We start from the raw sequence: 26,615 nt of genomic DNA, 5'->3' as shown, positions 1-26,615 counted from the left end.
TCTCAGCACGCACCACTCGCCCGCTGCCAGCACCGCCTCGCAGTTCCAACTTGGCACCGAGCGCGATCAGGAAGGGCAGCCAAAGCGCCCAAGCCCGGCCCGCTTGCCTGCTTGCCTGCCTGCCTGCGGCCCAGCGCCAACAACGCCCGACACCGCGCGTGGGCCACCCCATCTCTCTCTGCACCCTCGTCTTCGCCATCACCATCGTCACCATCACCCCATACCGCACCTCACCTCACCTCACCTCATCTCACCTCGCCACGCCACGTCGCCGTCGTCGCGCCGTCGCTCCGCATACACACATCGCTGCCCTCACGCGCCTCGATCCTCTCCAGCGACGAACCACTTTGACGACTTCTCCATCTTCCTGCGCCACTTCTCTCGTCTTTCTCTTTTCACTTCGCCTGGGCGTAGCCTGCACTCCTCTGATCAAGCTCCACCTCTTCATCGCTTCGACCCGCCGCGGCACCGTCTGACACCGAGCTTGGCACTGCGCTCGCGGACTTGGGTCCTTTCTCATCTCCGCCCCGCCGACCACCCGTCAGAAGAGCAGGTGGCTGCCATCTATCCTGCCGCCGATCCTTCTTCCTCTGCGGCAGCAACAGCTCGGCCACTCGTCCCCCTCCTCGCCGCCTCCGCCGCCGCAGCACGTCCCTCTCCAGCCATGGCGGAAAAGCCCATCAACTTCTCCGAGCATGTCCAGCTCACCAACCTGGGCATCTCGCCCGACAGCATCTCCTTTGCCAATGTCACCATGGAATCGGAGAACTTTGTCTGCGTGCGGGAAAGCATCAATGGAGCAAACTCGGTGGCCATCGTCGACCTCAACGACGTCAACAACGTGTGAGTGGCGAGCGCACGGCAGGCACGGCGAGGCGCGGCCGGTCTCCGGACGCGCCCCGGGGATCTTGCTTGGAGGAACCATCCCGCTGACTGACTGTCTCGGTGCTGCTCCACCACGGACCCCTCTTGGCATTCTCTCTTGCTCGTACGCAGCATGAGGCGGCCAATCACCGCCGACTCGGCCATCATGAACCCGGTGCAGAAGATCATTGCGCTCAAGTCGGCGAGGCAGCTGCAGATCTTCAACATCGAGGCCAAGGCCAAGGTCAAGTCGCACCTGATGAACGAGGACGTGACCTTTTGGAAGTGGATCAGCAACACGACGCTCGGCCTCGTCACCGAGACGGCCGTCTACCACTGGAGCATGGAGGGCGAGGCGGCGCCGTCCAAGGTGTTTGACCGCCACGTCAGCCTCCAGGGCAGCCAGATCATCAACTACCGCGCCAGCGCCGACGAAAAGTGGCTCGTGCTCGTCGGCATCTCGGGCAACACGTCGGGCGCCCCCAACGCCTTCCGCGTCAAGGGCTCGATGCAGCTCTACAGCCGCGACCGGGGCGTGTCGCAGCCCATCGAGGGCCACGCCGCCGCATTTGCCGAGCTGCGGTCCGACGCGGCGCCCAACCCGTTCAAGCTGTTCACGTTTGCCAACCGCACCGCCACAGGCGCCAAGCTGCACGTTGTCGAGATCGACCACCAGCAGGGCCAGGCGGCCTTCACCAAGAAGGCCGTCGACGTCTTTTTCCCGCCCGAGGCGACCAACGACTTCCCCGTCGCGATGCAGGTCAGCAAGCGCTACGGCATCGTCTACCTCGTCACCAAGTACGGCTTCATCCACCTCTACGACCTCGAGAGCGGCGCCTGCATCTACATGAACCGCATCTCGGGCGACACGATCTTTGTCACGGCCGAGCACGAGTCGAGCAGCGGCATCATCGGCATCAACCGCAAAGGCCAGGTGCTCTCGGTCTCGGTCGACGAGAACACGGTGATCCCCTACATCCTCCGCACCCTCAACAACTCGGAGCTGGCGTTCAAGCTGGCGTCGCGCGGCGACCTGCCGGGCGCCGACGACCTCTACCTGCAGCAGTTCCACTCGCTCTTCAGCACGGGCCAGTATGGCGAGGCGGCCAAGATCGCGGCCAACTCGCCGCGCGGCATCCTGCGCACCACGCAGACCATCGAGCAGTTCAAGCAGGTGCCCAACCAGCCGGGCACCCTGTCGCCCATCCTGCAATACTTTGGCATCCTGCTCGAGAAGGGCTCGCTCAACAAGTACGAGTCGCTCGAGCTAGCGCGGCCCGTGCTGGTCCAGGGCCGCAAGCACCTGCTGGAAAAGTGGCTCAAGGAGAGCAAGATCGAGTGCAGCGAGGAGCTCGGCGACATTGTCCGCCAGCACGACATGAACCTCGCCCTCAGCGTCTACCTCCGCGCCAACGTGCCCAACAAGGTTGTCGCCTGCTTTGCCGAGACGGGCCAGTTTGAGAAGATTGTCCTCTACGCCAAAAAGGTGGGCTACACGCCCGACTACGCGGCGCTGCTGCAGCACATCGTCCGCACCAACCCGGAGAAGGGCGCCGAGTTCGCCAGCAGCCTCGTCGGCGACGACTCTGGCCCGCTGGTCGACGTCGAGCGCGTCACCGACATCTTCATGAGCCAGAACATGATCCAGCAGGCCACCAGCTTCCTCCTCGACGCGCTCAAGGACAACAAGCCGGAGCAGGCGCACCTCCAGACGCGGCTGCTCGAGATGAACCTCGTCAACGCGCCCCAGGTCGCCGACGCCATCCTGGGCAACGAGATGTTCACCCACTACGACAAGCCGCGCATCGCCAACCTGTGCGAGAAGGCGGGCCTGCTGCAGCGCGCCCTCGAGCACTACGAGGACATCAACGACATCAAGCGCGTCGTCGTCCATTCGAACCTGCTCAACGCCGAGTGGCTGGTCAACTACTTTGGGAAGCTCACCGTCGAGCAGTCGCTCGAGTCGCTGCGCGAGATGCTCAAGGTCAACATCCGCCAGAATCTCCAGGTCGTCGTGCAGATCGCCACAAAGTACTCGGACCTCCTCGGCCCCGTCAAGCTCATCGAGATGTTTGAGTCGTTCAAGTCGTTCGAGGGCCTCTACTACTACCTCGGCTCCGTCGTCAACCTCTCGACCGACCCCGAGGTGCACTTCAAGTACATCCAGGCCGCCACCCGCACCGGCCAGATCCGCGAGGTCGAGCGCATCTGCCGCGAGTCGAACCACTACAACGCCGAAAAGGTCAAGAACTTCCTCAAGGAGGCCAAGCTGTCGGACCAGCTGCCGCTCATCATTGTCTGCGACCGCTTCGACTTTGTCCACGACCTCGTCCTCTACCTCTACCAGAACATGCTCATCAACTTTATCGAGGTCTACGTCCAGCGCGTCAACTCGTCGCGCACCCCGCAGGTCATCGGCGGCCTGCTCGACGTCGACTGCGACGAGGGCGTCATCAAGAACCTGCTCCAGTCCGTCACGGGGCCCATCCCCGTCGACGAGCTGGTCGACGAGGTCGAGAAGCGCAACCGCCTCAAGCTCATCCTGCCCTGGCTCCAGTCCAAGATCGAGGCGGGCCACCAGGACCAGCCGCTGTTCAACGCCATGGCCAAGATCGCCATCGACAGCAACAACAACCCCGAGGCCTTCCTCAAGGAGAACAACCTCTACGACCCGCGCGTCGTCGGACGCTACTGCGAGAAGCGCGACCCCTACCTCGCCTACATCGCCTACGCCAAGGGCTTCTGCGACGACGAGCTGATCGCCATCACCAACGACAACTCGATGTTCAAGCACCAGGCGCGCTACCTCGTCAAGCGCAGGCAGCTCGAGCTGTGGGCCCAGGTGCTCCAGCCGGACAACGTCCACCGCCGCCAGCTCATCGACCAGGTCGCCTCGACCGCCATCCCCGAGTCGACCAACCCGGACGACGTGTCGGCCACCGTCAAGGCCTTCATGGCCGCCGACCTGCCCCACGAGCTCATCGACATCCTCGAAAAGATCATCCTCGAGCAGTCGGCCTTCAGCGACAACAAGAGCCTCCAGAACCTGCTGCTCCTCACCGCCGTCCGCACCGACAAGGGCAAGGTCATGAACTACATCGACCGCCTCGACGCCTACGACGTCGACGAGATTGCCAAGATCGCCATCGACCATGGCCTCTACGAGGAGGCGTTCCGCATCTTCTCCAAGGCCGAGCAGCACGAGGACGCCATGAACGTGCTCGTCGAGCACATTGTGTCGATCGACCGCGGCCACCAGTTCGCCACCAAGATCAACAAGCCGGCGCTCTGGTCGCGCCTCGGCAAGGCGCAGCTCGACGGCCTCCGGGTCAAGGACGCCATCGACTCGTACGTCAAGGCCGAGGACCCGTCCAACTACGACGAGGTCATCGAGATCGCCGAGCACGCCGGCCGCGAGGAGGAGCTGATCCGCTACCTGCAGATGGCGCGCAAGAAGGCCCGCGAGCCCCGCATCGACACCGAGTACGCCTACTGCCTCGCCAAGGCCAACCGACTGGCCGACATGGAGGAGTTCCTCGGCATGACCAACGTCGCCGACATCCTCAGCGTCGGCGAAAAGTGCTTCAACGACGAGCTCTACGAGGCGGCCAAGCTGCTCTTCACCAGCGTGTCCAACTACGCCCGCCTCGCCACCACGCTCGTCTACCTCGGCGACTACCAGGCGGCCGTCGACGCGGCGCGCAAGGCGGGCAACACGAGCGTCTGGAAGCAGGTCCACGCCGCGTGCCTCAGCCGCCGCGAGTTCAAGCTGGCCCAGATCGCCGGCCTCGCCGTCATCCCGCACGCCGAGGAGCTGCCCAGCCTGATCCGCGCCTACGAGCGCGACGGCCACTTTGACGAGCTGCTCAACCTGCTCGAGCAGGCGCTCGGCCTCGAGCGCGCCCACATGGGCGTCTTCACCCAGACGGGCGTGGCGCTAGCCAAGTACCGCCCGGAGCGGCTGATGGAGCACCTCAAGCTCTACTGGTCGCGCAGCAACCTGCCGCAGCTGATCAAGGTGGCCGATCAGTGCCACCTGTGGAGCGAGCTCGTCTACCTGTACACCAAGTACGACGAGATGGACAATGCGGCGCTCGCCACCATGGAGCACGCCGCCGACGCGTGGGACCACGACCAGTTCAAGGCGATCCTGCCCAAGGTGGCCAACGTCGAGATCTACTACCGCGCCCTCACCTTCTACCTCGAGCAGCACCCGCTGCTGCTGACCGACCTGCTGACGGTGCTGGCCAAGCGCATCGACCACGGCCGCGTCGTGCGCATGTTCAAGAAGCGCGACAACGACAACGTGCCGCTGATCCGCTCCTACCTCGTCGCCGTCCAGCACCACAACCTCGAGACGGTCAACGACGCGCTCAACGACCTGCTGATCGAGGAGGAGGACTACGAGACCCTGCGCTCGTCGATCGACGGCTTCGACAACTTTGACACCATCTCGCTCGCGTCGCGCCTCGAGAAGCACGACCTTCTCGAGTTCCGCCGCCTGGCCGCGCACCTCTACAAGAAGCACGAGCGCTGGAACGAGTCGATCGCGCTGAGCAAGACCGACAAGCTCTTCCGCGACGCCATCGAGACGGCCGCCGCCTCCAACAGCTCCGAGGTGGCCGAAGAGCTGCTCAGCTACTTTGTCGATATCGGCAACAAGGAGTGCTACGCCGCCACGCTCTACGCCTGCTACGACCTGGTGCGGCCCGACGTCGTCATGGAGCTCAGCTGGCGCCACGGCCTCAACGACTTTACCATGCCCTACCAGCTGCAGAGCATGCGCGACACCCAGACCAAGCTGCGCGCCCTGGAAAAGGAGGTCCGCGAGCGCGCGCAGAAGGACGCCACCAAGGAGAAGGAGGAGGAAGGTGAGTTGGCCGAGGGTCCGCGGCGCGGCAACAGAGCCGCCGCCCAGCCGCCCAGAAGACGAGTCCGAGCGCGCCGAGGCTGACAGCAGATCCCCCTCCTTCCATTCTCTCTCTCTCCCGTTCCCTCTCCTTTCGACTCCGCAGATGCACCCATCATCGGCCCTGGCGGCCTGGGCGGACCGAAGCTCATCACGGCCGGCGTCACGGGGTGAGTCCGGCCGGCATCGAGGGGAACCCTGCCTGTGCTTGTGATACCATAGCTGACCGTCTGCCCCTCTCTTGCTGTTCCTCTTGTGCGCGTGCGCCTGCCACCTCCGTTCGATAGGATGCCGATGCCGCAAGCAACAGGGTATCCAGGCAACCTCAACGGAGGCATCTACATGCAGCCGACGGGAATGTACTAGAGCCCCGCGACCCCTCGTCCTCGCCCCCGCGCCCCCGGTGTCCTTCTCCCGCACCTTCTCCGGTACCCCCTGCTCCGCTCTTGTCCCCATCCGACCCGACGCCCCTGTCTCTTTTCCCCCGAGATCCTGCCTTGTACAGCAGAACGACTGAAGTAGGACAAAAATCTCGCCCGTGAATCCTCTGGTGCTTTCGTTATCGATTCGAGGCTCCGATCTTGCCTTTGAAACGATTATGGTGGCCTGCGGCAGATGTGCGGAAATGCGGCGAAAAATGGCGTCGAAAAGCGCCGTCTGCCAACTTGCCTCGCAATCAGTCTCGACTGCGCAAGCTCGAGGACGCTTTCGACGGGCGCATGCCACTCTCGAGGGCCGGCAGCCCTTCGCAGCAGCCGTGGGCTCCAATCCAGGTTGGAAGACGCCTGCTGAGCCTCTGAGCGCCAGGATGCTGGCGTGCACCGCGTGAGGGGAAGGCAGAGACAAACGCAATCGGGCGGCAGCCTCCGACCCCGATCGGGATTTGACTCCAATCCTATCGCGCGAAAGAAAGACCTAGCCAGCCCCGACCCCAGCTCGGGTGTGGGCGACGCCCGTGCGCCCGCGCTTTGAATTTTTTTTGGCTGGTGCCTAGCATAGCCTTGCCTGCGCTGCCTATCTGCGCTCGGACCCTGCAGGAGCCACCCCGCCTCGGCTGCAAGTTCGACACATGACCTGCTTTCCCCCCCCATCCACCTGGCCTGCCTCTGCTCTGGCACACCCCAACCCTATCTCGACCTGGCTCCCCGGCCACCTCCCGGACCCCCAAACCTGCCCTGAGCTCGTCTCGAGGCTGACCGGATCCACCTCCTGGGATCGCCCGCCATACGTGGGCTGTGCTGGGTGAGTAGCGTGCGTGTGGTCGGCCTGCTTGCTTGCTTGCTTGCCTCTTGACGAGAGACCGACCGACGCGTTACGTTGAGCGAGCGCGCGGCAGGATGCCGGCCTCTCCGACCTGTTGGGCTTTGGCTCGACCGCCATCGGAGCTCGGCCTCGGTCCACCTGCCCACGGCGACGTCGTCGGAACGATCCGATCAGACGACGGCTGGGGCAGACGTCCTCGCTCTCTCCCTAGCCCTCCTCTCTGCAGCTTGTTGGGCACCGTGGGGCGAGGATCGTCGCGGGGGAGAGAGGGCGGGCGTGGGCGACAAGATGGCTGGCCAGGCCAGGCAGTTGGCAACGTCGGGGAGGGGGGGACATGCACCCTCACCCTCGACCCGTGCTCGTCGGCAGGGCATCCGAAACCTCGTCGGGCTCGCCCCACGATGCCGGCAGCTTAGCTTGCTTGCCCTTCGACGCTGCAGCCAGATCCGCCGACACGGCGGCAAGTCACCGGGAGGGGAGGGCAGGGCGGCGGGACGAGGGGCGAGCGACGTGCCGTCGTGGCATAGGGCAGCGTGGCGCTGTTCTCTGGTCTGGCCTGACCGCTTCGGCGCGCTCCGCACCCTCCTCGCCCGACCCGGGCAGCCCCTCGTCGCCTCTCGCTATCGCCGCACCTCCTCCTGACCCTGCGCCAGCCTGGTCCCCCTCGCCCGTTCGCCCTGGCATCGGCAGAGGCCGGGTCGTCTGGCAGCTATATAAGACAGCTGCCTCTCTGGCGCCCGTCCTTGCCTTCGGTCCATCACCCCCCTCATCCCTCGCTGTCCCTGCCCCACTCTGCGCCCCCAGCACGCTCCCCCGGCCCTCGTGTTCCGCCATCGCCTGTCCCGACTATAGACGGCATCGCTTCCGGCTGCACGCAAAGCATCCACCACATCCAGTCACGACCAGTACGTCTTTCCTGCGCCTCACGCACGGCTCCACGCCATTCCCCGAGCACCGCCATCGACCAGCACCGGGTCCCAGTCCAGCCCAGCCCAGCCCAGCTTCGCTCAGCATCCAGCCCATCGCTGCTCTTCCCGCATCTTCTCCATCCCGTCGTCGTCCACCTCGGCCCCGGTCGCCGCCACCATGTCTTCCACCCTGTCCAAGTTTGCCGGCAGCGGTTCTGGCGCTAGCGGGTCCGGCGCCATGAACGCAGCAAAGACGGCCGTCGCTTCGGCCAACCAGTCGACTGCCACCGGCCTCAACAAGCCCGCACAGAAGACGTATCCCTTCTGGCTCGGAGGTGCGTACCGTCTCTTCTGCGACAGGCTTCGCGTTGACCCCGGGCTGTCCAGAGACGCTCTTCGTGGTCCTTGACTTGCTGACGACTCGCCTACTTTGCTCCCTCGTACGACCCTGGCATACCTTTCAGGCGCCGCCGGCTGCTGTGCGGCCTCGATCACGCATCCGCTCGACCTGACCAAGTACCGCCTCCAGACCGCCGCCGTCAAGCAGGGCATGTTCCGCACCATTGTCCTTTCTGTCAAGACTGAGGGCATCACCAGCCTCTGGCACGGGCTCACGGCCACCCTGCTCCGGCAGTTCACCTACTCCGTCACCCGCTTCGCCGTCTACGAGGACATGAAGGGCAGGATGACGCAGCGCTCGGGCAAGGCGCCCACCACGGGCGAGCTGGCCGCGTGTGCTGCCACGGCTGGTGCCCTCGCCGGCGTCGTCGGCAACCCTGCCGAGATCGTCCTTGTCCGGTGAGTGTCGAGGCTCAGACGTGGGGCGCTATCGCAGTCCTCTCTTCCAGACGATGGACAGCCTCTCACCCCTGGCCCGCCTGCGCTCGCTCTGGGCGATCCCTCCCCCTGCTCCCGCGCAGCATGTGCTCGGACCTCAACCTGCCCAAGGAGGCGCGCTACGGCTACCGCAACTGCATCGACGGCGTCATCCGCATCGCGCGCGACGAGAGCGCCCAGACGCTGTTCAAGGGCCTGGGTCCCAACATTGTTCGCTCGGTCGCCCTCAACGTGTCGCAGCTGGGCTCCTACGACATGTTCAAGTCGCTGCTGCAGGCGACCAACGTGCTGCCCGACGGGCCGGTGCTGCAGACGGCGGCCACCTTCTGCGCCGGTACGCTCTGCACGACGGTCTGCACGCCCATCGACGTCGTCAAGAGCCGCGTCCAGAACATGAAGAAGGGCGCCACCGGCGGCGGCGTGGCCACCGTCATCCGCGACGCCATCCGCAAGGACGGCCCCACGGTCTTCTTCCGTGGCTGGACGCCCGCCTGGCTCCGCCTGCAGCCTCAGACGACGCTCCTCTTCCTCTTCTTTGAGCAGTTCAAGGCGCTCGTCGACAAGTCGCGCGAGGCGCGCCACAACCCCGATATCCGCAAGACGGCCTAAGTCACCAGCCACGGCAGCTCGGTCCGGCTCCACAATGTGGCGTTTTCGTGCGCGCCCCGCTCTCGCAGCCGGCTGGGCCGCACTACTGTACTCTTGTCACGCTTCTTGCTTCTCCGATTGCCATTGATACCGCTAGCCAGGGAACAACACCAGTCCGACCGTCGGTGGCGTTATCCCTCGGCCAGGGGCAGACATCTCGCGTGACTAATCGCCCCCTCCTCGGGTCTCACACAAGGCGGCAAGCGCGCCTTGCCACGAGAGGCCGAGGTACGAGCTGGTGGGCGACAAAGAGAGGGGAGCAGCAGTGACGCACACATCTGGCCTGGCATGGTCTGCGCCATTTAGCGCTACGCCACGAGACGTCGCATGGACGGTACAAGGTTGTGGGTGCAGCGCCGGCGCTAGCCTACCACGGACTCTGACAGGTGCCACGGGCCTGGCGGCACGCCGCGCAGAACTGGTCCGGCATCAGGGGCTCGCGGCAGCCGTATTCGGTCGGAGGAAGCGCCTGGGTCCCGCGGGTGCACTTGGAGAGAGCGTTGGTCGCCAGCGTCACTGGCCTCGGAGTCGTGCAGGTCAACGTCGAGTCGCCGCCGGCGTCGAAGTGGTAGATGGCGGCCCGGACGCTGGGTAGCATGGCGAGCGCCAACAAGGCGACGGTGGCGACAGTCAAGAAGTGACGCGGTTTGGTGGATGGGTGCATACTGGTGGCGACATCGCAATGCGGTGTTCGGTGGAGGGAGGTGAGGGCTGAGTCAAGGCATAGGGAGCGGGCTGGCAACAGCAGATCTGGCCTCGCGTGCTCACTTTGGTCGATCTGGTGGGTGGCTCGCGCTTCGAGCTCTAAAGGTCGGTCCGCTTGGATAGGGCTGGGCGGCAAGTCTTCAAACTGCCAGAGGCCGCGATTGGGCGAGAGCTTGAGAGGAGGGGGGATGAGAGGAACGCCCGAAGCTCGACAACTGATATACCCCTCGACGGTCGTCTCGGGCTCCGGCGCGGGCCGCCTCGTCCTCAAGAGCCTCATCGAGCGCTTCGGTGCGGAAACAAGTCGCGGAAGTTGCGAGCGCCCGCCAGAGCATGCGATAGGGGTCCGCCCGGTGGGACCAGCGCGGCGGTCCGACAACAAGCGGGGAGAGGAACGTGGGTTGTCATCGTCTCGACAAGAGATGGTGGTCAGCGCCACGCGAGGGGGTTCTGCACACGTATCGCGGTCCTGACTTTGGCTCTGCACTCCCTCGCTACTGGGGCGCAGGCCGTCCTATCGCCATCGATATGGTCCGTCTCGCCTTTACTCGTGGACGGCGTGACGGATTTGATGACATCTGCCAGTCAACTCCCGCAGACGAAGCACAGAAACAGAGGGGAAGGGGGACAACTTGGGTCGAGAAGAGGGTAGGTCGAGCGCTCCTGGCAGGTGTTGCCAGCTGCGCAGCTAGGCCGCGAGCGCCGGATGGCCCAACGCCACAAGGAAACGAGACAAGAGCGCGCTGCGCACGGGAACGAGGAGAGAGGGCGAGTGCAAGCGGCGAGGATTAAAAGGTGGCAAGAGAGGACGAGAAATCTCGGGGGTTGATGAAGCCTCTGCTGACGTGTGGCAGACGGCGGCAAGACCAACGATGGAGTAGCCAGGGGCAGGGACGGTCCTCTCTGTGGCGACGACGCAGAGAGGCGGCCGCCACGCGGGGGGAGGGGCGCGGCACGGCCTCTACTCCTCGTCCGAGCACACGCTGCCGGCAATACGGCAGGCGACGCAGAATCCCCTACTGTCGAGTTGGGCGCACCCGATCTCGTGGAAGCCACGGCACGGGTAGGGGATCGAGTTGGAGAACTTGGCGTCGTCGGCAGGCTCGCAGGTGGTGCCGGAGGCGGTGTGCGTATACAGGACTGCCTGGGCGCCGGGCAGGCTGGTCAGCGCCACGACTGCGGCCATGGCGAAGAGGACGAGGGTCGACTTGGCGTACATTCTACTCGTCGGACCGGATCGGATACGAAGCAGGGCAAGGCAAGAGGTGAGTCAGGACCGTGCCTTGAACGAAAGGCGGGCGGCGTCGACGTACTGCGTACCTTGCAATGGGTGGGTCTGTCTGCGTTGCGACGAGGGAAGGTTTGAGCGCTTCGATGGGTCTTGCTGCTGTCGATAAGTGATCAAAGGCGAGTGCGATGCTGAGGAGGGAGGATGACCTTGCGGCAAGCCCCTCTTTATACCTTGCGACGGACACGCTCACTCGGAGCGCATCGAGGGAAGGCCGCGCCTTGCTCTTCTCTCGCTACTCCTGCGATATCGTCTTGACGAACCCGTGCCGTATCGCTCAGGGAAGACATCGACCAAGGCATCGCGGAGCCCCCACGTCCGAACGAGGTTGACCGTTCAAGAGGATGGCGGTGGGGTGAGGTGCAGTGGGGTGGGAACTCGCCTTCCTCCTCGCCACGTCGACAAGAAGACACGCACCTCCGACCCGCCACCGTGGAAAATGCGGCAGGTCCAGACCGTCGTGGACGTGATCGTGAGCCTATTCGGTTCGCTCGTCGGTCTGGAACTGTTGAGACGGATATTGCCCATCTTCGGCTGTGGGCTGGAGGTCGTTCTGGGACGATACCCTCGCGCTCTACTGCACTCATCGCGGACTCGGATCGATGCGGAAGCAGTGCCGCCACGACGTCAGGCCAAGATCAGGGCTCTGCCACGACTCGCTTCCGATTACGGTCGGTGTTCTGAGTCGAGAGAGGCACGGATTGACGTCCTTCTGATGTCGTGCACCGAACCAGGAAGCCCGCACCGAGAAGGACAGAATCAAGCTAAGGTGAGAGCGTCGCTAGATACCCGCTCGTCCGTGAGTCCCGCCAAAAACAAGCCCTGCTGCGCCCGCGCGCGTACCCGCGCCGGCAAACGTTCCGTCCCGCTGCTCCTTTTCCCCCGCCACAACTGAGTCGAGGGCGGGCGAAGGCCGTATGACGCCTGCACCAGTGTGGGTCGACGAGACTGCGCTAGGTCTTTCGACGACCTCGGGGAAAGTGGGGGTGGATCGAGAATGCCTTGGTCCACTGCTTGTTGACAAGAACCGGCGGCGATGTGCCGCTGACCGTGATAATGGTGGACGGATCCCCTGGCTTCGTCGGCGGGGCCCGACTGGAGCCCCCACATGGTTGAGACGATGTGGTAAGAGCGCAACGTGTAGCGGGACGATGCTCGTCTTCGATGCGGCGCGTTCGTCAGGACCGTCTTTGCTCGCTTCGCGGATGTTGCTTCCGGCTTGGGCTAGGTTTCGTCGTTGATGCTGGTCACGGGGCTGGAGCGAATCTTGCCATTCTCGAGGCTTGCAAGAAAGACGGGACCTCGAGGACATGATTGAGGGATGATGACGCGTCCGGAGAGCCCCGTATGTGCGGTTCCATCTGTACCAGCACCTCTCGGAACGTCCCGGACGCGCATGTTGGCGCTCTTCAGAAGGGACGTCTGGCGTCCGGCGATGCTGCTACACGTTTGCAGTCGGGCGTTCGTCACGGCACGAGGGGAAGCTGGGATCGTCCGTCACGGCACGAGGGGAAGCTGGGATCGTCTCGAGCTGACGGGAGCCCCCGGATGGCCTCGGGTGGCCTAGGGCTTGCCAGCGAGGGTCAGGCAGGCATGAGTATGGCGTCCCCTCCCCTCCTTGCATGCTCGGAGCGAGTCGTGACAGGTGTCATGTTGTGGCGGAAAAGCGCCCTCTTTATCCAGACGAGAACGTGGCACGAGGCTACGGGCGTACGACCTCTCCCCGTTCCTCGGTATTGGAGGCTTGCACGGCGTCAGTCGACCCGATGGATAGGGCGATGGGCGAGATCTGAAGGAGAGGCCGGGTTGCGTGTTGACCTGTCCTGTTTGCCCTGTACGTTACTCGCCACGGCAGCAGCAGCGGCGGATGGTTTGTGCTCAGTCTCCTCGGAGCTCATTTGGCAGAGAGACGTCTACTGCTCGCAGCTCACTCGACTGAGCTCCCGTACGAGCATATGTAGGTCGACGGAGAGGTCTCGGGCCGAGGCGAGCTGCCGCTCTTCGCGCATTGCCGCCGAAGAATCGAGGGCATCCGACCCCTCATGCCGATGGATGTTTTTCAACCATGTCTCCAACGGAGGCGTACGCTTTGCACGACGTCGCTGCTAAAAACAGAAGAGAGACGAAGAGGGACCCGACTTTGGATGGCCTGGTAGGCGGCGCAGAGCTTTGCTATGCTTTCCTCTGGCCCGCCTGTTGACTACCCTGCTGTGCTCCGGGCGGGTCCTCTTCTAACATTAAGGCTTTGATACCGGTACCCCGTCGCGATTGGCTTGCATCGGGGATCCTGTTGCCTCGACCCCTCTATTCTCCTTCATTAGTGTTCCTTCGCCAGCATCGCATCGCCCTGACCAGCTGGTCTACAGTACAGTACATGCTTTGCTGTCCTCGACGTTGCTCCCGTCATGCTTCTGCCAGGAACACATCAACAGTATGGCGAATTTCTCGTCATTGTCGCTTCGAGGAAAAGCTCCGAGCGAGTCGCGGTTGAGCTCCGGCTTGGCCGCCTGAGCAGCGTCAGGGAGCCTTGCCCCCTACCGAAAGGCAGCCCAAGCAGCGTTGAATCGTCGCCGCTCTCACGCTACACCTGGCTCGTACGAGGCTCGGGCTCGCCGTCCGACCTTCCCCGCCGATTTTGGAAGCGGCAAGATTCTATCCGTCAAGGGTCCTCACTCGCCCTATTATTGTTGTGCTTTCCGCGGAGGTCGGATGGCGCTTCCCGAGCGGTAGCGGCCAGCAGAGGCCAGCAGGCCAGCAGGCAGGCGAGCGAGCAGGCTCGGCGGCCAGGGTTTCGAGATCCGCGTGGCAGCGAGCTAAAGCATGAGCGCATCGATTATTACTCTCCGATGCGGATGCAGTGGCCGGCAGACAAAACACAGGCGTGAGTCGAGGGAACACCTCGTCCTTCTTGGCTGACGACGGGGGCACTTGGATTGGGGCCGTTTGAGACCCAGCGCGGACGCTATGCTGTCATGGATGGACCCCAACGGGTGGCTTCGCTCGGGCCTCGACCAGAGGGCACGACGGCGAGAGGGGGCCCGCTCCACGTTTCACTCATCGGCCAAACACGCAACGCAAAGCAACCTGCCCGCCCGCCTGCCTCTTCTTTCGGAGCAGACGTTGTGCCGGCGTCGGCCTTGCTCGCAAGAAAGTTGGCCCTAGCCTGCCGTAGCCTGCCCTGCCCTTTCCGATGGAATCATCTCGTGCCTGTCTCCGCATCGGCACACAGACGAGGCGCAAGAAGCGGCTCCCGAGCCCTGAGCCTCTCGCCCTGCCCTCGCCGCACTCGGTCGCCCTTTGTCTTAGCTTCGTGGCTGCTTGGCTGCCGGCCTCGCCCGCTCTGGATGGAGCCCGAGCTACGTTTCCTGTGGAAGCAACAGGTACTAGTCTCGAGCCGTCCTCTCGGCGCACGACTACGAAGTACCATACATATACCCTGACGGGCTCTCGGCGCCTCTTCCTCCTCGGCCCCTGCTCTCGCCGCCTCCCGTCGAACCATCACCACCTCGATCTCCCGACCGTCGATACCCTAGACAAGCGCACAACGGCAAGCAACAGGACACCGACACGCAGCGAGCCAACCATGGCGTCGCACCAGATGACCGCCGACGATGGCGCTGCCGGTGCTGCTGCGACACAACAGCCCCAGGCGGTCCCCGCTCCGCCAATCGCCTCGGCCGACCTTGCACCCACTGCCGCAGCCGCAACGGCCCAACACACCTCCAGCGGCTCGTCGCCAGTCCAGGAGACCCGAGACGTCTCGTCCGCCGAGGCCTCGCCCGAGATGCCCCCGCTACAAAAGACGACGACCGGCAGGAGCGCCAACCGCATCCCCCTGGCCTCGCTCGACCCAGAGGGCACGGCGGAGCTCACACGCATGCTCTCCCAGAACTCGGCAAAGGCCCGCTCCCGGCAAGACGTCTCGGGCGCCGTCGAAGAGGGCCACACGGCCAACCCGTTCGACACCGAGGGCAACTTTGACCTCGAGTTTTTCCTCCAGGAGATGCTCGGCCGCAGCAACGAGCGCGGCCTCGAGAGGCGCGAGATGGGCCTCGTCTGGAAGAACCTCACCGTCACGGGCACCGGCTCGGGCGTCGCCCTCAACACGTCGGTCGGCAGCCTGCTCCTTTCGCCCTTCCGGGCGCTCAAAAACATCCAGAGCCTCCTCCATCCGCCCGTCAAGACGATCCTCGACGACTTCGAGGGCTGCGTCAAGCCCGGCGAGATGCTCCTCGTCCTCGGCCGACCGGGCGCCGGCTGCACCAGCTTCCTCAAGACGATCGCCTCGTACCGCGACGGCTTCCGCTCCATCGACGGCACGCTCCTCTACGAGGGCATGGACCACTCGGTCATCGACAAGAAGCTCCGCGGAGACGTCGTCTACTGCCCCGAGGACGACGTCCACTTCCCCACCCTGACCGTCAACCAGACTCTCACCTTTGCCGCCGCGACCCGCGCCCCCCAGGCCAAGCGCCGCCTTGGCCTCTACGACCGCGAGGGCGAGAACGCGTCGCGCAGCACCTACATCAAGACGACCGTCGAGGTTCTCGCCACCATCCTGGGCCTCCGCCACACCTACAACACAAAGGTGGGCAACGACCTCATCCGCGGCGTCTCGGGAGGCGAGAGGAAGCGTGTCAGCGTCGCCGAGACGCTCGCCGCCCGCGCCAAGGTGGTGCTGTTCGACAACTCGAGCCGCGGCCTCGACTCGAGCACCGCCCTCGAGTTTGTCAAGTCGCTCCGGATCGGCACCGACCTGGTCAACATGACGACGGTGGCGTCCATCTACCAGGCCGGAGAGGGCCTCACGCAGCTGTTTGACAAGGTGCTCGTCATCAACGAGGGCAAGCAGGTCTACTTTGGCCCCACGTCCGAGGCGCCCGAGTACTTCCGCGAGATGGGCTACCAGCCGCACAACCGCCAGACGACGGCCGACTTCCTCGTCGCGTGCACCGACGCCCACGGCCGCGAGACGCGCGAGGGCTACGAGGGCAGGGCGCCGCGCACCGCCGACGAGATGGCCCGGTACTGGCGAGAGTCAAGGCAGGGCCAGGCCAACCGGCGCGAGGTCGAAGAGTACCTCGAGCAGCGAAAGGCCAGCAAGGACGACGAGGCCGTCCGGCGCTACAAGGAGGTCGCCCGCGAGGACAAGGCCCAGCACACGCGCACCGGCAGCGCCTACCTCATCAGCCTGCCCATGCAGGTCCGCCTCGCCATCAAGCGCCGCGCCCAGATTGTCTGGGGCGACCTCGCCACCCAGATCATCATGTCGCTCGCCGCCATCTTCCAGGCCCTCATCACCGGATCCGTCTTCTTCCAGATCGCCAACAACACGTCGGGCTTCTTCAGCCGAGGTACGTCGCCGCCCCAGTCTGCAGCCTGAGAAGCGGGCGCCGTTGTCCGGACCCGGACCACTGACACCTCCCCGCCTCCTCACCGCCTTTCCCGGCGGCCCCTTGCGCGACCTGCAGGCGGTGTCATCTTCTTCGCATTGCTCTACAACTCGTTCACGGCCATGAGCGAGATCACGGCCGGCTACGCCCAGCGACCCATCGTCATCCGCCACCGGCGCTTCGCCATGATCCACCCAGCCGCCGACGCCATCGCCAACACGTTGCTCGACTTCCCCATCCGCATCGTGACGCTGACGCTGTTCGACGTCATCATCTACTTTATGACGGGCCTGGCCGTCTCGGCGGACCAGTTCTTCATCTTCTGGGCCTTCACGGCGCTCATCACGTTTACCATGGTCGCCTTCTTCCGCATGCTCGCCGCCGTGTGCCGCTCCGAGAGCACGGCGACCATGATCGGAGGTCTGGCCGTCATCGACATGGCGCTCTACGCCGGCTACGTGATCCCGCGCCCCTCGATGGTCGTCTGGTGGAAGTGGCTCTCGTACAGCAACCCGGTCGCGTTCGGCTTCGAGGCGCTGCTGGCCAACGAGTTCCGCCGGCTCAACGTGCCCTGCGCCACCTTCCTGCCCGCCGGCCCAGCGTACGCCAACGTGCCCGCCGCCAACCGCGTCTGCCCCGTCGCATCGGCCGCGCCCGGACAGGAGATCATCAACGGTTCCGCCTACCTTGAGGCGTCGTACGGCTACCGCTGGGCCAACGCCGGGCGTAATGCGGCCATCATCGCCGGCTTCTGGGTCTTTTTCCTCATCGTCTACGTCGCCGCGACCGAGATGCAAAAGGACCCGAGCGCGTCGGGCGGAGTCATGGTCTTCAAGCGCGGCCGCGCTCCCAAGGGCGTCGTCGAGGCGGCCAAGGTCAGCGGCGACCTCGAAGAGGCGGAAAAGGAGGGCAAGGTCGACACCCGGCCGGCCGCTGCCGCCGACGATGCCGACGAAGGGCTGGACGAGGAGCAGCAGAGGGAGGCCGCGGGCAAGCTCGACTCGTCCGACTCGGTCTTCAGCTGGCGCGACGTCAACTACGACGTGCTCATCAAGGGCAGCCCGCGCCGCCTGCTCAACAACGTCTCGGGCTACGTCGCGCCGGGCAAGATGACGGCGCTCATGGGCGAGTCGGGCGCCGGCAAGACGACGCTGCTCAATGTCCTGGCGCAGCGCACCGACACGGGCGTCGTCCAGGGCCTCTTCCAGGTCGACGGCAAGCCGCTGCCCAGGTCGTTCCAGGCGGCGACGGGCTACTGCCAGCAGCAGGACGTCCACCTCGAGTCGCAGACGGTGCGCGAGGCGCTCCAGTTCTCCGCCCTCCTCCGCCAGCCGCGCGAGGTGCCCGAGCAGGAGAAGCTCGACTACGTCGAAAACGTCATCCGCCTCCTCGAGATGGAGTCGTGGGCCGAGGCCATGGTCGGCAACGTCGGCGAAGGGCTCAACGTCGAGCAGCGCAAGCGCCTCACGATCGGCGTCGAGCTCGCCGCCAAGCCCAAGCTGCTGCTCTTCCTCGACGAGCCCACGTCGGGCCTCGACGCCATGGCGGCGTGGTCGATTGTGCGCTTCCTGCGCAAGCTGGCCGACGCCGGCCAGGCCATCCTGTGCACCATCCACCAGCCCTCGGGCGAGCTCTTCAACCAGTTCGACCGGCTGCTGCTGCTCCAAAAGGGCGGCAAGACGGTCTACTTTGGCGACATCGGCAAGAACTCGCAGAAGCTGCTCGACTACTTTGGCAAGCGCTCGGGCACCGCCTGCGGCGAGGACGACAACCCGGCCGAGTACATCCTCGACGTGATCGGCGCCGGCGCCACGGCGACGACCAAGCACGACTGGCACCAGCTCTTCCTCGAGTCGGAGCTCAAGCAGGAGCTCAACGCCGACCTGGAGCGCGTCGAGTCGTCGACGCGGCGCGAGGGCGCCAAGCTGTCGGACGAGGACGAGGCGGCCGTCAACCGCGAGTTTGCGGCGCCCCTCTCGATGCAGGCGCGGCTCGTCGTCCGGCGCAACTTTGTCCACTACTGGCGCACGCCCGTCTACGTCGGCAGCAAGCTGGCGCTCAACATCATCGGCGGCCTCTTTATCGGCTCGTCGTTCTGGAACCAGGGCGCGCTCGTGTCGACGGCGTCGCTGCAGAACAAGATCTTTGCCATGTTCATGGCCCTCGTCCTCTCGACATCGCTCTCGCAGCAGCTGCAGCCCGTCTTTATCATGTTCCGCGGCATCTTTGAGGCGCGCGAGCGCCCGAGCAAGATGTACAGCTGGGTGGTGGCCGTCTGGGCCGCGCTCCTCGTCGAGATCCCGTGGAACCTGCTGGGCGGCACCCTCTTCTGGGCGTCGTGGTACTGGATGGCCGGCTTCCCCTCGGACGGCAAGACGTCGGCCACCATCTGGGGCTTCTACATGCTGTTCCAGATCTACTTCCAGACGTTTGCCGCCGCCATCGCCGCCATGGCCGCCAACGCCATGGTGGCCTCGATCCTCTTCTCGACCCTCTTCAGCTTCGTCATCGTCTTCTGCGGCGTCGTCCAGCCGCCCAGCGCGCTGCCCTACTTCTGGCGCGTCTGGATGTTCAAGCTGTCGCCTTTCACCTACCTCATCGAGGGCATGCTCGGCAGCGTTCTCGGCGGCCGGCCGGTGCGGTGCAGCCCGGGCGAGTTCAACACCATCGTGCCTCCCGCCGGCCAGGACTGCGCCGCCTACCTGGGCCAGTTCACGACGAGCCTCGACGGGCCCAACCTGGGCACGGGCTACTTCGAGCAGGCCGCCGACGGCACCTGCAGCTACTGCAACTACCGCGTCGGCGACGACTACCTCGAGTCGCTCACGTTTTCCGCGTCGCACATCTACCGCAACATGGGCATCATCTGCGCCTACATCGCCTTTAACGTGGCGCTCTGCTTTAGCCTCTTCTACCTCTTCCGCATCTGGAACCCCAAGGGCAAAAAGGCCCAGAAGGCCAGCAGCAAGGCCAAGCCGATCCAGGAAAAGGCCGAGCAGGCCGTCAACGAGACCAGCAGGCAGGCCCAGGGCGCCCCGCACAGCGAGAAGATGAACGAACAGCTGCCCACCAGCAACCTCGTCGGCGGCGGCCAGGGCGTCCAGCAGGACGTCAAGCGATCCTGAGCGGGCCGCTGCTATCCCCTCGCCCTTGCCCCTCTGCTTCACACAAACGCTCCTTACCAGCCATGTACCAACCAGTGCCGTGTCCTAATCCCTGCTCCCAGCACCTCTCCTTTCGACTTCTATGTGGGCGATCCTCGATCCCCTTTGCTGCACCTTTATGGTAGACACCTTTGAGGCCCCCGGAACAAATCACCTCTTGCTCTCTTGCCATCTCCGTCGTCTGCCGGCTCCTTGCATCGTGCCGTGCTGTGCCGTGCCGTGCCTGTGCCGAGAGGAGGATGGATGAGGCCGGAATGAGGCCGTCGGCCGGCAGGGAAAGGCCGGAATGAAGCCGCCGACCGGCTCCACGCGTCGGCAGTTGACGCTCGAAGCTGCCGTGACCCTGCCCCACTGCTCTAGCATCGTTGACGAGGCGGTGCGAGGGTAACGCTCCAAGCTGCGCCAATTCCCCCGTCGCGCCCGCTTTCGTCGGATCACCGCCGACCCCGAGCCTATACAAAGCTGACAGGCTCACGCTCGCCTCGAGGGGGTAGGTTGGCGGGCGTTGTGGGGGCGGAGGAGGGATACGGGGCCGTCCAGGGGGGTGCATGGGGCTGAGCCGGCGGGCGGATGAGAATGCGCATTGATACCCTCGACCTCCTCGGCCAACGGTGGATCGGAAACAACTCGAACCCTTCCCACCCAAGCCCATTTCGGCCCGCGGTCGCGAGCCGTGATCGAGTGACGATGACGATGACAAGCTCGGCATGCCAAAGGTGGGGTCAGGGGGCAGCGTGGCTGTGTTGGCGTTGAGGCGGACAATGCACAAGCCGGCCCAGACTCGACACAGGAGGCGGAGGGCGCAAGTGGTGCCGAGGATGTGGGGTCATCGGCTCTTCTTTCCGAACTGACCGTGACGAGGGTGTCCTCGACGAGGTCATCCCTCGAGGCGCGTTGGTACGGCGCGGGGAGAGGTATAAGAGGTGCCTCGCCCGCCCGTCCTCCTCCTCACTCTCCATCCATCTCACAGCACTCGCAGCGATCTCCACCGTCCTTCACAACAGCCCTAATCCTCCCTCGACCAGAACAAGCCACTCACTCCTCCTCCAACCGACAAGATGTACAAGTCGCTCTTCTTCCTCTCGCTCGCCCTCCCCCTCCTCGTGGCGGGAGCGGCGGTGAAGCCCGCGGCACCCGTGTCGTACACGATCGACAAGAGCTACAAGTGCAAGGGCCTGGGCGACGTCGACCTGGCGCACAAGGACGTCAAGGGCCCCGCGCTGCTCTGCTTCCGCCCCAAAAAGGCCGGCAAGCCGGTGCAGTGGAGCGTCGAGGCCAACGGCAAGACGCTCGCCGAATCCAACGGTTGCGTTGCCGTCGACATTGACAACCACTACCGCCAGGCTGGACCCGACGAGAGCAAGTGGACCGATGCCCAGATCTTTGGCTTCATCAATGATGGAAAGAAGGGTTTCAAGGGCGGCATCGACTTCAAGGGTGAGAAAGCCGCGCCCGTCCGTCGTTCGGTGCTGAGCCGCTGGTCTCGACTGACACCCTTGTGCCTGCTTCTTCTGCCTGCCCACCCTCCCTTGCACGCCTTACCTGCCATCTTTCTTCATGGTCGCCACTCACGCAGTCGCCGGCAACAACAAGACGTGCAAGCTGGGCGAGTTCAAGAAGCCCAAGAAGGGCGCTTGGGTCGACACCGACAACAAGGTCCACAAGGGCCACCCCAAGAACTGAGCGCCGCCACCCCCGCTGCCTGCGCTCCGTCGCCCTGCTGGTCGAGCGGCTCGCTCTTCACGCACTCCTCCTCGATCCCATGTGTCGCCTCGTCGCCTCGTACCCTCCCTTCCTCCCTGTCTCCCCTGTCATGATAATCGTCGCCACTTGACGAGGCCCCCCGCCCTCCCTCTGGTCGGAGGGCGTCAGAACAATCAATCTCACACGTCCACGTCCTCGCCGCTTCTTCGGTCGACTGTATGAGATTTCCGTGAGCTCAAAGACAGAAGAGCTGTGGCCGTGACATTGTGGGTCTGATTCTGATACCCGGGATGGTGAGCGAGGGAACAGGTCGTGTCTACACCGACGGAAGCGGTGCGCGTTTATAGATTTGTCCGCAGAGCGGCGTCTAGAGATGTGATGGGGGGTTTGGAGTAGGCGTTGCGAGGGCTCAAGCCGTCGACGGGGGAAAGCATGCCAAGGACGTCGCGCGATCGTTGGATCGCGTCGCGTCCAGCAGAGCGGCCTCGCCTCCGTGGATCGCCGTCCGTCGGGGCCCCACCGCTTAGACCTTGAGGAACTGGCCGTTGGCGGCGCCGTCGTTGGAGACAAAGGCGGCGTAGCTCCAGGTGAGGTCGCGGGCGCCCTGGTTGAAGCCCGTGTCGCGGTTGAACTCCTCGTTGAGGCTTCCGTTGGTCCAGCTGTGGCTCTGGACGATGTCGACGAAGCCCTTGGACATGGTCTTCATGCCCGTGATGATGTTGTTGAACTGGCTCGAGCCGGCGGCGAACGTGCCCGTCGAGAGGCCCGAGGCAAACTGCTGGAAGAAGGGCAGCGAGATCGACGTGATGGTGATCGAGCCGCGCGAGTTGAACACCGAGACGGCCGTGTTGATGATCTCGGCCGACGAGAGGGTGCAGATGTACCACGGGTTGCCCCTGGACGTTCCGACGCCGTCGTAGACGTCCTCCTGGTAGCGTCCCGTGGCGACGGCGGCGGGGGCGGCGGCGCCCTTGTTGATGCCGTACAGGCTGCGGAAGCTGTCGACGTACTTCTTGTGCGTGGCGAGGATCTTGTCCGAGGCCGGGCCAAACTCGGTCGTGTCGACGGCCGTGGCCGTGGTCGTGTCCCAGCCGCGCAGGGCGCCGAGCATGACGGCGCAGTCGAGGCCCGAGCGGCCGCCGACGCCCTGGTAGGCCGTCACGTAGCCGCTGCCCGAGTTCCAGAAGCTCTGCATGCTCGTCTTGATCGAGGCGGCCTGCTGGTTGTACCACGAGGCTGCGCCCGGGTCGTTGAGGCTGGTGGCAAACTTGGCACCGTCGAGGAGGGCGCGGCGCGACACGGCCTGGTTGAAAAAGTGCTGGCCGTTGACCTCCTCCCACAGGTCAAACGAGCTGTCCTGCCAGTGGTGCGACACGTACTCGAGGTCGGTCTTGATCAGGCTGCCGCCGGTGAGCGAGGGCGTGTAGAGGGTGTTCGTAACGAGCGGGTCGCTGAGGCCGATGCGCTTGGCGTAGGCGATGAGCGTCGAGGCGCGCAGCGCCGGGCCGTCGTTCTGGGGGCGTCCCCAGGGGCCCGTGAAGCGGCTGCCGTCCGGGTTGAACTTGGGCTCTCCGAGCGAGGCCGAGCCGTCCGAGTTCTGCTGGTGGATCTTCTCGACCTTGATGTAGTTCTCGATGAGGGTGCGGTCGAGGGTGCCCTGGCTGACGACGACCTTCATGGTGAGGGCGGCGTCGCGGATCCAGGCGTAGAAGTAGTTGGGGTTGGCCGTCGAGGGGGCGGCGATGACGGTGCCGGCGGGCACGCCGGGGACCTGGTTGGAGCTGCCGCTGGGCGAAGCGCCGCCGATGTTGGCAATCATGCGGTTGTAGGCATAGCTGACGGTGGTGGTGCGCTTCGAAAGCTCCTGCTTGAGGCCGAGGAGGGAGCGCGAGATGCTGGCGGCCTCGGCGTTGCCGCTAAAGGCGCAGAGGACGACGAGGATGAGGGCCAGGCCGGCGCTGCCGAGCAGCACAAAGGGCTTCGAGGCGCGACGCTTGCTGACGATGGCGACCATGGCTTCTGGATCGAGGGGGTAGCAAGGGGGAGAGCGGGGCGGGTCTAGAAGAGGAGATGAGGAGGAGGAGGTGGAGTGGTAGCTGGGGGGCTGCCGTGTAGGAGGAGCTGTGTGGGATGACGAGGAGCGGGGAGGAAAGAGGGGCTCCGCATCTCGACCTTTTATCCCTCTCATGTCGGACGTCGATTGGGGGTCGGTCGTCATGCTCTGGCAGGACACGCGCGGAGGCGGACGTCGGTCCCTCTGTCCGGTAGGTAGCAGGCAAGGCCGGGCCGGGCGCGGAAGGAAGCAGCGGCACAAGCAGGCAACAGCGGGCGTCGGCTGTCGCCCCGGACAGTAGTGTTGGATCTGTGTCGCGACAGGACCGCTGTGGCCAGGCAGGAGCGCAAGATCAAGCGAGCGGCGGCGGCGGCAGCAGCAGTGAACGTGAAGAAGAACAAGCTAGGCCCAGAGCGAGGAGAAGAGACAGCAAGCAAGAAGAGATGCGAGGATGAGTGGTGCCGTGCGTGGTGGACCCAGGTGGGCTGATCTGGAGCAACGGCGCCCCGAAGAGCCTGGGGGCCTCGTGGCAGGAAGCGGTGGTGCGTTTGATGGATCGATATCGGTTCCCGAAGCAGTGGATCGGCGTCGACGGGCGCGCGAGCAGGAAGAAGGGCGGTGCCGGCTCCAGCTGAAGCCGGTTTTGCCGCAGTGGTGGCTGTCTAGAGGTGCGATCCCTGGTGTCTGTGCAGCAGCATGAACTAGGTAAGCAGGGGCCGAGGGTGTGCACTAGCTGGCAGGCGGGCGTCTGTTCGGGCGAATGGCGCCTGGACGGGCCGGAGTGTCGGAGAGATGGAACCGACCGTGGGTGCGATTGGCTGGGCGGGTGATTATGGGGAGAGGTATTGCTCCGAGACTTGGATAGGATGACCCAGGGGAGCCGGCGGAGCGCAGCAGGGCAACGAGCGACGAGGCCGAGGGGCGATGAAGGAAATATGCCGAAGCGGGTGGCAGCGATGCAAGCAGGCAGGCGGGCGGGCGAACCGAGGGTGCGGATCGGCGGTGCGCTGGTTCGGACGACGAGGTGCCGTGCGGTGGTGATGCGGCTCGGTTGTAGTTCGGCGAGAGTGGTGGGTGGTGGTGGTGGTGACGACGAGGACGAGGCCGAGAGGAGAGGAGGACGACGAGGACGAGGATGCGGGGTTGGTGCGGTGCAGGCAGGTGGTCGTACGGGCGCGCAGGAGAGGTGGGTGCGTTTAGGGGTCCAACCGCCAGACTGCGGGGAAGCGGGGTGAAGGGGGACACACACGCGCAGAGGCGCAACGCACAACGGCGGATCGACGCACTCTGAGACTCGACTCCGACCTGTCGGAAAGCCTCGCACCGGCAGCCTCGCTTGTCGCCTGTCGCCTTTCGCCTGTGGGCCAACCGCCTCAGCCCCGCCGGTCCCTCGGCTTGCCGCCGTACCACCACCACGTCGTCGTCCTTCCTACTGTACCCACCCGTCGTAGCCGCCTGCCTCGACCTTCAACCTACCAGCACCGTCGCCCTTCGCACGCGCATAACGCAAACTCCATCGCAACCTGCACCACCGTACACCCACCACCGGCGACTGCCTGGAGCCAAGGTTGCAGCTCCGATTGCCCATTGCTCCGAAAGCCGTCCCAGCCACCACCGACACGGCCACTACTCTACCGCCCTTTTGTTCAACCCTGCACCGCACCGCCGCACCGCTGTTTGGCCTTCGGTAAACTCTCCGCAGCGCGCCGTAGCCCACCGTACACGACCATCATTGCCATGACCTCGCCCATCGTCGTCATCTCGACAACAGCACAGCCGCCTGCGATGCTCACAGAACAGACAGTGTGATGGTCCATCTCAAGCGCCGGTCCAGGTACCTGTCCGACCCGCCGTCCATCACCCTGCCAGTTTCGATTCGCGGCCGGCCAGGACGCACCCTTTCTCTCGCCTCGCAGTTCTCCCGGGCGGCCCCGGCCCCGATGGCGCACGCGCGCCCAAGTCTCGCCGGGAGTCCCTCCGCGGCGCCTGTCGATGACAGCCAGCGTCCGCTCTCGCTCCCCGCGTCGGTCAGTCTCGAGGTAAGAGGTGTGTACTCACCAAGAAAGGCAACCCGTCCCAACCCCGCTTTCCCTCACCCTTCTCGCCAGACGAGTGCGGGGCAGTGCGGGGGGGCGCGCCAGGGCTCAGCTGTCAGAACGAGAAGCTAGGTCCGGGGTAGTCAGTCCATGGAGTGGCAACGCAGAACGTGCGCTCCGCCCCCGGCCTCGCGTGGCCATCTGTTCGTGCGTTCGTTCGGCCCGTTCGTTCGCTTGGCTCGGCGAGCCCTTGCCGTGCCTGCCTCGGCCTCCGTCCGTTCCTGGAATCACCACGACCGACCTCGTCGATGGCCGTACGCCCGCCAACCAGCCCGCTTGTCGGCTCATCCAGAAGTCGGCCGAACTGGACCCGCCACTCGTCGCTCCTGATTAAGCTCTTGCCACCCTGCGTGCCAGCGTGCGAGCGTGCGTGCCTGTCTGCACCGATGGCCAAGTTCTCACGCCCACCGCCGTCGTCTCTTGGCAATCGACGGGGCAGGCGATCGACTACGATGACAGTGGCGGCCATCACGGCGACGACAACGATGACGGCAGACAGAACGGCACCACGAGATGCGAGTTGACCCAACCTGCCAATTCGGGAAGAGTGGCGGTGAAAACGAGACGTTGGCGTTCAGCGGGGAGGAAGACGAGGAGAGGAGGACCTTGCACTCATCGACGACGGGTGGACAGCAGCGAGCGCCTTTGGTTCAGCGTAGCTGTTGGCCCAGCAATGGCCAGCAAGACATGCCAGACCAGATCAGATAACATTGTTGCATGTCCATGTCCGAAGATCAGAAGCATCAGGAGAGCGGGCGCTTTGAGGCCATTTGTACCGGGAAT

At 64.8% G+C, this 26,615-nt stretch overlaps 8 protein-coding genes across 8 annotated transcripts; 4 read left to right on the top strand and 4 right to left on the bottom strand.

The window, feature by feature from the left end:
• Positions 1-664: 664 nt before the first annotated feature.
• On the top strand, positions 665-6,139 carry PFL1_00775 (uncharacterized protein; the record flags this gene model as incomplete). The annotated part of the gene is made up of 4 exons (XM_007878277.1): positions 665-843; positions 997-5,735; positions 5,880-5,943; positions 6,061-6,139. The coding sequence occupies 4 exons, from the start codon at positions 665-667 to the stop codon at positions 6,137-6,139; spliced, it is 5,061 nt and encodes a 1,686-aa protein (XP_007876468.1).
• Positions 6,140-8,122: 1,983 nt separating this feature from the next.
• Positions 8,123-9,390, top strand: PFL1_00774 (uncharacterized protein; the record flags this gene model as incomplete). The annotated part of the gene is made up of 3 exons (XM_007878276.1): positions 8,123-8,279; positions 8,409-8,742; positions 8,865-9,390. 3 exons carry the CDS (start codon positions 8,123-8,125, stop codon positions 9,388-9,390), a joined length of 1,017 nt encoding a protein of 338 aa, XP_007876467.1.
• A 406-nt stretch (positions 9,391-9,796) lies between these two features.
• PFL1_00773 (uncharacterized protein) lies at positions 9,797-10,414 on the bottom strand (the record flags this gene model as incomplete). Its single annotated transcript, XM_007878275.1, has 1 exon — positions 9,797-10,414. One exon carries the CDS (start codon positions 10,412-10,414, stop codon positions 9,797-9,799), a length of 618 nt encoding a protein of 205 aa, XP_007876466.1.
• A 1,789-nt stretch (positions 10,415-12,203) lies between these two features.
• PFL1_00772 (uncharacterized protein) lies at positions 12,204-12,734 on the bottom strand (the record flags this gene model as incomplete). Its single annotated transcript, XM_007878274.1, has 1 exon — positions 12,204-12,734. One exon carries the CDS (start codon positions 12,732-12,734, stop codon positions 12,204-12,206), a length of 531 nt encoding a protein of 176 aa, XP_007876465.1.
• Positions 12,735-15,005: 2,271 nt separating this feature from the next.
• PFL1_00771 (uncharacterized protein) lies at positions 15,006-19,940 on the top strand (the record flags this gene model as incomplete). Its single annotated transcript, XM_007878273.1, has 2 exons — positions 15,006-16,776; positions 16,894-19,940. 2 exons carry the CDS (start codon positions 15,006-15,008, stop codon positions 19,938-19,940), a joined length of 4,818 nt encoding a protein of 1,605 aa, XP_007876464.1.
• A 1,097-nt stretch (positions 19,941-21,037) lies between these two features.
• On the top strand, positions 21,038-21,662 carry PFL1_00770 (uncharacterized protein; the record flags this gene model as incomplete). Its single annotated transcript, XM_007878272.1, has 2 exons — positions 21,038-21,416; positions 21,556-21,662. 2 exons carry the CDS (start codon positions 21,038-21,040, stop codon positions 21,660-21,662), a joined length of 486 nt encoding a protein of 161 aa, XP_007876463.1.
• Positions 21,663-22,206: 544 nt separating this feature from the next.
• PFL1_00769 (uncharacterized protein) lies at positions 22,207-23,901 on the bottom strand (the record flags this gene model as incomplete). The annotated part of the gene is made up of 1 exon (XM_007878271.1): positions 22,207-23,901. One exon carries the CDS (start codon positions 23,899-23,901, stop codon positions 22,207-22,209), a length of 1,695 nt encoding a protein of 564 aa, XP_007876462.1.
• A 1,986-nt stretch (positions 23,902-25,887) lies between these two features.
• On the bottom strand, positions 25,888-26,301 carry PFL1_00768 (uncharacterized protein; the record flags this gene model as incomplete). The annotated part of the gene is made up of 1 exon (XM_007878270.1): positions 25,888-26,301. The coding sequence occupies one exon, from the start codon at positions 26,299-26,301 to the stop codon at positions 25,888-25,890; it is 414 nt and encodes a 137-aa protein (XP_007876461.1).
• Between the last annotated feature and the right edge of the window lie 314 nt (positions 26,302-26,615).

The sequence above is a fragment of the Pseudozyma flocculosa genome (genome assembly GCF_000417875.1).
Source record: "Pseudozyma flocculosa PF-1 unplaced genomic scaffold scaffold00002, whole genome shotgun sequence".
Lineage (NCBI taxonomy): Eukaryota > Fungi > Basidiomycota > Ustilaginomycetes > Ustilaginales > Ustilaginaceae > Pseudozyma > Pseudozyma flocculosa.
Note: the sequence above shows the minus strand (reverse complement) of the source record. Positions and strands in the feature narration are given on the sequence as shown.